We start from the raw sequence: 11,517 nt of genomic DNA on the forward strand, positions 1-11,517 counted from the left end.
GCATAGTGTCATTGGAATGAGAGAACAAGACCCCCTTTTGACGTGGCGTTAAAATAACGCATTGAAGCCCCTACATTTCATACCACTTAGCCTAAGCACCACCACCCATAGCCAACCCTCTAAATCCTAAGACTGTATTTAATGGTTATTAGACCATGTGTAGTGGAAGGGGAATATAATGCCCCCATCCTAGGGCATTTTACGCCATGTGGTGGTCCAGTCAGCAAAGGGGCATTATTGGGCGTTTTCTAAAATGGGGTGTAATGGGGATGAGACATTATTGGGCATTATTGGGGCATTAAATAAAATAAAGAAAAAACCCCAAAAAAATCTCATTGGTCAATCAACCCTTCCACAATCCCCTTTAGGCGTTTTAATTATCACGCCAAAGCAAAATTTTTTTGAGCATAATGCCCCATAATGCCCTATGTAATGGGAATGGGAGACGTTTTTTTTGAGCATAATGCCCCACTACACATGGTCTTACATGTACACATTAGTGACTTTACTATATTCACAAGTTAATTCACTAAATGTATCTTCCAACGAATACATAATAGCACTATGATAAGTTTACTAGAGCACCATTCAACGCTCAATGCGTGAAGCAGTGGCGGACCCAGAAATTATTTGCTGGGGTGCGGATGAGGTGTTCAACCATATTTTCAAGGAGTGCGGTCGGGTTTTTTGCCTAAAATATACACTAAATTTTTTTTTCAAGGGGTGCGGCCGCCCACCCTGACCACTATGTAGGTCTGCCCTTGGCGTGAAGAGGCCAGGGACCCGAGTCTCTGGATCACCCTCCAACGTTCAAGTCAGTATCGGATTCAAAACCACTGACATATATTCGAATGTATGTGTATAAAAGTAATGTATGTAGAGAGAGTTTAGGAAGGAAAACAACCTGGTAGAATGTTGAAGAGGAAGCTTACAAGAATCCTTATAAGTAACCCTAATGGGTCATCACCAACTTGGACCTACGAAGATTGGACTCATGTGAACTGTGCTTTAGAGTTGAGATTCTGGAAAAACATGTGCTAATTGTAAGGGTGTAAGGGGTGCTCACCTAAGAGGTGAGTCCCCTCTCTTACGTCCAACCAATCCTCGTGTGCCACGTCAACTCCCCTTAAACTCCCCTAACACCCTAAATTGATGGCGGCACTCCCCTCTTAGGTGAATTGGTTTTTTTTTTTTTTAAAAAAAAAAAAAGAAAACTTTTGATTGGTCCCCTCTCCCTCTCTCCTCCCCCTCTCTTCGGCAGCTCCCCACCGGATTCACACCCTCTCTCTACCTCACCGCTATGTTGGCGGTACCACCACTCTCGGTGGATCTACTCCCCGCATGGGGTTGCCGCTTACACCCCGAACAGCCTAAGAACCGTAAGAACAGATCTGAGTCATTGATAGTTTAAATCAAAGGTTGGTGTTGATTACAAATAAAACCCTTATAATTAATAATTACTAGTTTAGTACTAGCAAGTTAGGGGTAATCTCGTAAAATTGCTAATTTATATTAAATAATAAGATCTATTATTTATGGGTATTTTAGTCATTTAGCCATTTTCCATAAAATACTAATTCCACCAAGGCTTTTTAAACTAAAATAACTTTTATATACTTCATGATTTTTTTTTTTAAAAATTATACCATAAAATCAAGTATTTTTTATCTTTAATATGCGTACCATATTGCTATACTTTTTTTTATTTATAAAAGTGACTTTTAAAAAAGTTACAAAAATGTGTTTTATAATTGTGCTAGTTATTTAGTTGGAATGTGCTAGTATGAAAAATGTATTGTGTGGATTTTAAATCTATACGTATGTTCTTATTTCGTTGTGTAATTCTTATGAGGATCAATATCAAAACAAGTCACCCACATTAATCCCTTTTGTACGATAAAGTTCAAATCCGTATAAAACCCCGTAGAGCGATCAACCTTGAAGGCGAACAACAGATTGAATACGAACAAGCTGAACAAGTCGTTGTGCGTTCAGTCTCGAAGCAAACGTCCAGCGATAATCAACAATCAGTTAAATTTGATTTTGTGTTGTTAAAGTGTTAATTACCATAGATGTGGGATAGATGAGTTGGTTGTTCATGTGCTGACATTATACACGGGTGTGTGCTGATTATGTGTTAATTACAATAAAATACAAACAAACACGAAAAGTAGATATAATCAGCACATCTGTGTTAAATCTGAAAACCAAAAGTAGATATAAACAATACATCTGATGTGTTGATAATGGAGAAGGATTGAGGATGTTGTGCTAATGTCGTTTATGTTGATAATGGGGAACGATTGACGTCAACATGCTCATAATGGAGAAAGATTGAGGATCTTGTGCTAATTATATAGTGTAGTGCTGATTGTATTTTTTTTTTGTGGTGGTTCGTGCAGGTTGGTTTGATCATGGATATGTTAAAAAATCAAACTTTAATTTGAATAATGCATGGTTTTGGGATATTTTAATAATTATTTTTAATTAGTTATAAATAAATAGGACCAAAAGGTCTAAATTACCCATAAACTAATTTTTTTTATTGAGAGATACTTGTCAATTATATGTTGGTTCTTACAAACATAAGTGTTTGTATTTGACCCCACACCTGGGCTTTAATCCATTGGGTATTGGTCCATTTAGGAGGAATAACCGTAATTTTTAGGGATTTTTCATCATCCAAATCCAAAATTTCGGATTTGGATATCTAAACTGTAAAAATATATATGTGATTTTTTAATAATTTAAAAAAATATATTTAATAGGTTACTTTTTTTTGAAAGGTGTGAATTATTCGCGAATGTCGGGAGGTCTAGCATACGTTGTCTTAACCGGGTCCGCGCTAGAGAGCCCCTTCGCACGATAGATCCCCAATTTAAACCCCTCAATGAGAAACCCCTGTCACTAAGACTCGAACTTGAGACCTTGAGAGGAAAACTCACCCAGGCCCACAATAAGTGAAACTTAAATACTCGTGGCCACCACTAGAGCACTAGTGATGGTTATTTAATAGGTTACCTGTTTAGGGAAAGGATCAAATAGGAAGTTTAATCTTGCTAGGAAGGGTAGGAAGTTATCTCAGCCTTACACGTGTCAAAATAGAAAAACAAGAGGGAAGGGTATTTTGGTCCATCATAATTACTTTCAAATCTAAAAAAAAAACCCAGTACATTGTTCATCACACCCCACCATCACTGCCCACCACCAACTCCAACGCCACCTCCTAAACCACCGCCACAACTACCGTCGTCGGACTACCGCCGGTCTCTGTTCTCCGATCATCTCTTATTCCCACCACCACCACCGTCCCCGCCCTATCCACCTCCTCGATTAGTTCATACCTGCATAGCTAATCGAACATAAAGTCTCAACTCTAGCATGAAAAGACGGACAACGGGAGCGGAGTCCGTGTGATTGTTCATCGCAGTGGTTCAAGAATTTGATGTCTTTTTGTTTTTTTTTTTTTAACTCAACCAGATCTACAATCTTCTCAATATTAATTCTTCTCGATGTGTCACCCATTCTTAGGGTTTTGAAACAGTGAGGATTTAGGAAAAGAAGAAAGGAGCAAAAACTGGAATCTTTTTTTTTGGGAGGAAATCAAATGATTGATTTATTGTCCATAAAAAATCTCCCTCCATAACAACAGCAGCAAGCAAGCAGCTGGTTAAGAATAAAGTATTGCAAGCAAATTAAGGTGGGGTTTCTAGAAGATTTCTGAGTTATTCATAAAACGCAATTTTCATAAAACGCAATTTGTGTAACAATGAATTTTGTAAGTCGTTGCATTTTAGATTTGTGTTTTATAACATACCCAAATCATTGCGTTTTAGGAAAAACACTTTATTTTGAGTTTTTAATCCATTGCGTTTTAGAGAAAACATATTTTTTGTGACTTTTGGTCCATTGTGTTTTAGGAAAACACATTTTTGAAGTGTTTTTAGTCAATTCCACTTTAGGTAAAACACATTTTTATGTGTTTTTAGTTCATTGCGTTTTAGAAATAACACTTTCTTTTGTGTTTTTAGGCTATTGCGTTTTAGAAAAAAGTCATTTTTATGTGTTTTTTGGTCCATTGCGTTTTAGAAAAACACATTTTGAAGTGTTTTTAGTCCATTGCGTTTTAGGTAAAAACACATTTTTATGTGTTTTTAGTCCATTGCGTTTTAGAAAAATGTCATTTTTTAGGTTTTTTTTTTCCATTGCGTTTTACGCAACTGGATTTTTTCCATTGCGTTTTATGCAACTGGGTTTTCGAAAATTTTTTCGAAAATATAGCAATAGTATACTCGTTTTAAAGATAAAAAAACGCTCGTTTTTTTGGTGCAATTTTTATAAAAAAATAATGTCGTATGAAAGAGTTATTAACGTTTAAAAAATGGGGGGGGGTTGGAGGAGAGAGAAACTATTGGCTTGGATTGACTAGAATGCCCCTAAATAAACTCACGCGCCTCTTTTCTCCCCTTTAATTTCCATCATTTAATCTTAGCCCTTGATTTACTAAATTGATGGTCAAGATCACTTCCTAGGCTTCCTAGCCAAATAAACTTCCTATTGTATCTCCACCCGTTTTTATTAATTACATATAAGTAAATAAAACATGACCATGAGGTTGTAGCTCCCATGCTTCGGATATGAAAATAAGTTTTAAGTTTGGTTGGTGGTGTACTAGTGTTTGATCTTTTCAATTAAACATGTAACCTATTAAATATTTTTTTTATTTTTCAATTAAACAGGTAGGGTAAAGATCAAATAGGAAGTTTATTTTGGCTAGGAAGTATAGGAAGTAATCTTAGCCGTTCATCATATTTTTTTAAATTTTTGTACGCGGTGGCATTTTCGTCTTTTTACATTATCATATCTTCGTTCTAATTCAATTACAGATTCTGTTACTTCTTTTCTTAGTTCATCACTCTCATAACATAATTGAAGGTTCTGTAACCCTAAATCACCGTCGATTGCAAACTCATCTCTTTTCAAACATTAATCTTGTATCGTTCGTCAATTCGATAACTTCAATGTCTTCTTCAAACTCTGCTGGTATGTTTAGCTTCAATTCGGAGTAAAATTTTGTTATTTTTTCTGAATTTCTTTGTTTTACGTTTTATAATTCGTGGTTCTGTAAGTAATATTTGATTTTTCATAAGTTTAATAGTTATTGTTGTATAATTAAACATAATTTGTTTGTTTTTTTTCTTCATCATTTATTGCGTTTTAGTGAAGAGTTGCGTTTTATGATATTAATTAAATTGTATGAATATAAAACTTTTATTTTTATGTTATATAAAGCTTTAACTGTCTATAACTGTTATTGTTGTACAATGTTTTGTTTATTCATCATTTTATGCGTTTTACTGAATGTATTGCGTTTTATGATTTTTTAGATAATAGTTCATATACAAACCTTAAAGGTTTGTATTTCATATATTATTTTTAACTTATTTTTATGATTTAATATTAAACACATTATTATATAGGATGTATTGCGTTTTATGATTATTTGTTAAGTGTTTCAGATCATATGATGCGTTTTACTGAAGCTGTTGCTTTTTATGCTTTTTATCCATATTAGTCTATATATAAACTTTAAATGTTTGAATTTTAAATTTTTATTAATATATTTTTTGGTTTATCAATAAAAACATTATTATGTAAGATGAATTGCGTTTTAAAGTTTTTTTTAATTGTTTCAGATAACATTTCCAAGTGGGAGGAACGTGTATGCATAAACAGTGGAAGAAAGTTTTTCAAACCTAAAGTCAGTGGATCCATTACACCTGCTGTTGGAATGTTTTTTAAGTCATTTGATGAGGCTTTTGCGTTTTATCAGAGATATGCACTTGCTGCAGGTTTTTCTGCAAGAAAAAATACCTCTTGGACAAATGGTGATGGTTTAGTGAAAATAAGATATATTGTCTGTTCAAAAGAAGGATTTCATGTTAGCAAAGAAATAGATTCTGGTTCAGTTGAGAATAGTAAAAAGATTGTTAGACGTAATAGAGGTTCAAAAAGAGTTGGATGCAATGCTCATGTGAAATTAATATTAGAGAACAATAATATGTATAAAATCTACTACTTTGAAGAAGAACATAATCATATCTTTGTGGAAGATGAAGATATTCATTTCTTGCCGGCTGCACGAAGTATCGATTATGTGAAAGAAAGTTTTATATCTGGATTGTCAGCAATCAATATTGGACCTGTTAAAGCATTCAATATTATGAAAACAATGTATGGTGGTTTTGGTGAAGTTGGTGCTAGTAAAGTTGATTGTAAGAATTATAGAAGGGATTTGAATCTTTATATCGGAGAGTATGATGCAGAAATGGTAGTTAGGCGTCTTGTTAGGAAGAAAGAATGCTGTCCGGGTTTCACATGTGATTATGTTATTGGTGAAGATAGAAGATTGAAAGGGCTTTTCTGGGCTGATGAGCAATCAAAAAAAAAATTATACAGTTTTTGGTGACATATTTGGTTTTGATGCTACTTATAAATCAAACAAGTAAGTTTTTTTTCATTTATTGCGTTATATATTCTATTGCGTTATACATTCTGTTCTAATTTCTAATGCTTTTTTAATTTGTTTTTTATGCAGGTATGATTTGGTTTTTGTTCCATTTACTGGTATTGATAATCATTATAGGAATGTCACATTTGGTGGTGCATTACTTGGTTCGGAGACTGCAGATTCTTATAGATGGCTTTTAAGGTGTTTTGTTAATGCTTTTGGAAGTGAGCCTAAAGTTGTTGTTACTGATCAAGATGCTGCAATGAAGAGAGCTATTAAGGATGTACTTTCAAGAAGTAGGCATAGGTTATGTATGTGGCACATATGGGAGAAATTGAAGACAAAGGTATTAACTGCGTTTTATGATATAACAAACTGAAATTTTAATTGTTTTATTATTGCGTTTTATGTATTATACAATAAGATCACCAAATATTTTTATCAATAGAATTACAAAACAATTGCGTTTTACCATCAATTCATTATGTTTATCATTTTCAATATATTGTTTTTAAATTATTGCGTTTTATGTTTTATAATATTATTACTTTTTTATTCAGGTTGGTCCTGTTTTGTCTGCAAACACTGATTTTAATACAAGAATGACTCATGTTGTTTGGAATGATACTATTAGTCCAGAAGATTTTGAAACTGAGTGGCATTCAATAATGTCTACTTTTGGATTGGAAAATCATGAGTGGTTAAAAGATATGTACGATCTTCGATTTGACTGGATTCCTGCTTATTACCATGGAGAGGATTTGGCTGGTCTTATGCGTACTACTTCGAGATGTGAAAGCGAGAATTACTTCTTTGGTCAGATTTGCAATCCAAGATGTACACTTGTTGAATTTTTCACTCATTTTGAGACTGCAATGGATATTCAAAGGCATGAGCATAGGAGGAATGATCATGATACAAGGTATATTGAGTCTAAGCCCTGGAGTGACTTTGTATTGGAGAAACAAGCATCAGAAATATACACCAAAACAATTTTTAAGGATATTCAGATTGAAATTGATGCTGCCATTACAAAGTGTATGTCAAAGTCTCTTGATATTGTGGGTGATGTTCAATATTTTGAAATAAAGGATTTCAGACAGCCATGCACATCTTTTTTGAAGGTATTTTTTAAATTTATATATTTTTAAATATCTATTGCGTTTTATTATTCCATCATTCATTGCGTTTTATCATTATATGAAAATATAGTTTTATCTGTATTATAATTAAGATTCATTGCGTTTTATATTTAATTTCACTAATTTTATATAGCTTTTTAATCTTATTTACAGGTGCAATACAGCAAACAAGAAGATGGATTAACAATAAGTTGTTCTTGCAAACGGTTTGAACAATTTGGTATATTATGCCGGCATATATTTTACGTTTTACGGTATGATGATATAAATGAGTTTCCTAGAAGATATGTTCATAGAAGATGGATGAGAGATGTTGTTTCTGTTGGATCAAATCATTCAAATATTCGGTTTGATGAAATTGGTAGGAATAGTGAAATTGATAAAGTTTATAGAGAAATCGTTGTTGCAAATGAGTATGTGGTTAATAGGCTGGTTGGCGATATAGATGAGTTGTGTCGTTACAGGGATCATATTAAAAGTTATATTGATAAAGCGGATGAGGTTATGGTTGCTGCGCCGCCTCCTAGTCGCAAAGAAAGATTTGCTGAAATTGGAGGGAACATAGAAAAATCAGATTCTATTATTCGTGTGCCGATCAAAACAAGGACCAAAGGATGCGGTGTACAAAAAAGGATCAAGTCAAATCGTGAGATTGCAATTCAGAAATCATCAAAGATCCAGAAATCGTGCCGTGTATGTGGTGAAAAAGGACATAACAGTCGCACATGTAAAGATAAGGTTTCTTCTAATGCTATAGGTTCTAGCAATGCAATGTAATTATGTATAGAAATTCTGACAAAATCAGATATCAATAAGTAAAAAAAAATTTGTCATTGCGTTTTATGATGTATATGTTTCATCTCATTTTATTACTGAGTTTTATAATATCCATCATATTTATCAGTATGTTTTGGTTAATTGCGTTTTATCATACCAACAATATATTGTAATTGCGTTTTATACATGAACAATATAATTTAAATTGTATTTTTTGATTAATGCGTTTTATTGTAACATAGATCATAGAACAAATTAAACACGAAATGATGACAACACTAAGATTCCAAAAGGGATTTCAAAATCACATGACAGCTTTTTTTGGAAAGTTGCGTTTTATGATAACAGTATATTGTTATTCCGTTTTATAGATAGAACAATATACTTTAATATGTTTTTTTTTTATTATTGCGTTTTATTGTAACACATATTAAACATAAAATTAAACAAGAAATTCAAGTAGATATAATAAACATTGCGTTATATAGATAATGATAGTTCTAAACAAAGATGATTTTTTCAAGCAACAAAAATAACAAAAATAACTAGCATGATCAGCTTCATGGATCAAAGTTTGTTTCTTCATCGGATGAAAACCCTAAGCTTCCATCAGGGATTTCTTCATCACTTTCAGATTCAACCCAAAGTTCAACCTGTGAGAGTACTGCGTTTTGAAGCTTCTCTGCAAATTTGCTAGCAGAGTTGTTGATGATTGGTATTTCGGATAACTGCTTCAAAAAACTTATATCCTCACTGGTAGATATGTCCTTTGGGTCATACATCTCCACCTCACCATCGTCCCAAGTCACTGAAACTTTGAAAGTTTCTTCAATGAACTCCCAAGATGTAACCTGGGCATCTTCAGTTTCTGTTTGATTCGGATTACCATATCTTTTGTGTAGAATTCTGAACAGTGCGGCTGTTTGATCTGTGTAACAAGAAGGTGGTATACCTATTTCGTTCATCCTTTTCAAAACATTTTCATTGCAGTTTTGAAGGACAGAAGCAACGGAATGGTATTTTATTTTTTTTCCATCAAGGAATTGAAGAAAGAAATTGCCTCTTTTAACCCACCAAACTGATAGTTGTTGATTATCCATTTTAGGGTTTGTGTGTGTTGGGTATTTTGGTGTTTTTTGGTGTATGATGAGAGAAATGTGAAAATAGTTTAGGGTTTCTGTTCTTATATAATCTACTGGTAGAGGAATTTGAATCAATTTGTCTTAATAATAATAATGATTATTTTTTATTTTTTTCTTTTAATTGATATTTCCATCATATATACAGTATTTATATCAGGAATCTAAAAGGCTTTTTAAGGCTTTTGGTCTAATCATTTCTTGTCATTAAGATATCAGTTTATTTTATTTGTTTTTTGTATTTTATAAATTTAAAAAAAAAAATCAATGCGTTATAAATATATTGCGTTATATGTTTGGAAAAGAATAATTAGAAAAAATATTGCGTTTTATAGTTTTTAGCATTTTAATACATTGTAATAATTTAAAAAGACAATAGCAAATATTAAAATGTTGCGTTTTATAAATTTTATATAATTGTATAAATTGTTTACAAAATAATGATTTAATATTTTTAAATGATACATATTGCGTTTTAAGATAACAAAAAAATAACTGATATTTTAAAATAAAAAACATTGCGTTTTATAGTAAGTAGCATTTTTAACTCAAAGTAACTAGCATGATCAAGAAAATAATGATTTATATAAAAACCAAGATAAATGAAAAAACATTGCGTTTTATAATAAGTATCATTTCAAAATCAAAGTAAACCAGCAAGAGCAAGCCTGTCTTTAATCCTATCTAAACTAGTTTCATAAGATTGTTTTTTAAGTTTCGCACTGAGGTCTCGAAACGTCTTTGAGTCTTCAATAACATAATCTCTTTGTTCGTTGATTTCGTGCAATAATATCTTTGCGATGAACTTTCTTCTTAAATCTTCAAGTTGTGCGGTCTGCTTGTTGACTGGTTTTTTGTTTTTAACCTTCTTGATATTTGCAGGTACTTCATATTCCACGTTAAACCCACAATCCCATTTTTCGACCGGTTCTCCTTTATAACATTCCATATGACGCATTGTGAATATACCACAATCAATGCCATTATGTTGTGTCCTCCATTTCATCTGCATTCTAACAGGGATTATTCCCTTTATATCATCTGCTTTTTCATGTCCAACAGATTTAAGGTAAGCTGCCAAAGCATCCCTCTATAGAAAAAAAAAACAAAAAACAAAACAAAAAGATTAGGTGGTTTATATTTGTGTTTTAAAAGGATAATTAAGAATACTTACTGTATTTTCAGGGACATTTCCATATTTAGATTCATTTGTTTCTTCTTTCGCACTGTTGTCAATGATGAATATTTGTTTCTCTTCAAGATTGAAAGATATAACAAAGAAATGCTGTATATGGAGAATCGGGACAAGGATAATTTTAAAATCCTTTATGCTTTTTAGCTTTGCACCTTGAAGAATTTTTTCTATGTTCATTGTGAATGCTTTTATCATCTTTCCTTTATTTTCAGATTCTTCCTTGTCACAATTTGGTAAAGCCTGTATAAAATAGAACAAATTAACATATTATTGCGTTTTATGAAGGTAAATAAACATAGAGCTGCGTTTTATGAAGTTAATAAAACATACAGCTGCGTTTTATAAAACATCATTCAAACAAAGAAATCATTGCGTTTTATTAAAGAAATAAAAATTCTATTGCGTTTTATAAAACATAATTCAATCAAACTTCAAAATTCTTCATTATACGAATAAGAAAAATTGCGTTTTAAATATCATACCAGCATTCGAATAGTACAGAAAAATCGTGGAGATTTGTTGTCTTTTGATCTTCTTTTTTCTTCTTCATTCAAAATATAAGACCAATAATTGATTACTTCTCCGGTGATTTCCAATCCTGGCCTCATTGTTTCAGCAGCATATCTATATAGAAATGCATGTTCTTTAATTTCAAAGAGAATATCCCTGCAAAAAAAATATAATAATAATAATTAAATTATAATATTTTGATTTTTGTTTTTTTGTTTTAGTGTATATAAATGAATTTTTACA

General features: G+C 32.1%; 1 protein-coding gene across 1 annotated transcript; it reads left to right on the forward strand.

Moving 5' to 3' along the window:
* The first annotated feature begins 6,396 nt into the window (after positions 1–6,396).
* LOC110938660 (protein FAR1-RELATED SEQUENCE 5-like) lies at positions 6,397–8,496 on the forward strand. The gene is made up of 4 exons (XM_022180840.2): positions 6,397–6,505; positions 6,599–6,857; positions 7,072–7,635; positions 7,807–8,496. Exons 1-4 carry the CDS (start codon positions 6,432–6,434, stop codon positions 8,428–8,430), a joined length of 1,521 nt encoding a protein of 506 aa, XP_022036532.1. The 5' UTR covers positions 6,397–6,431; the 3' UTR covers positions 8,431–8,496.
* Positions 8,497–11,517: the final 3,021 nt, after the last annotated feature.

Source organism: Helianthus annuus, chromosome 1, assembly GCF_002127325.2.
Source record: "Helianthus annuus cultivar XRQ/B chromosome 1, HanXRQr2.0-SUNRISE, whole genome shotgun sequence".
Taxonomy (NCBI): Eukaryota; Viridiplantae; Streptophyta; class Magnoliopsida; order Asterales; family Asteraceae; genus Helianthus; species Helianthus annuus.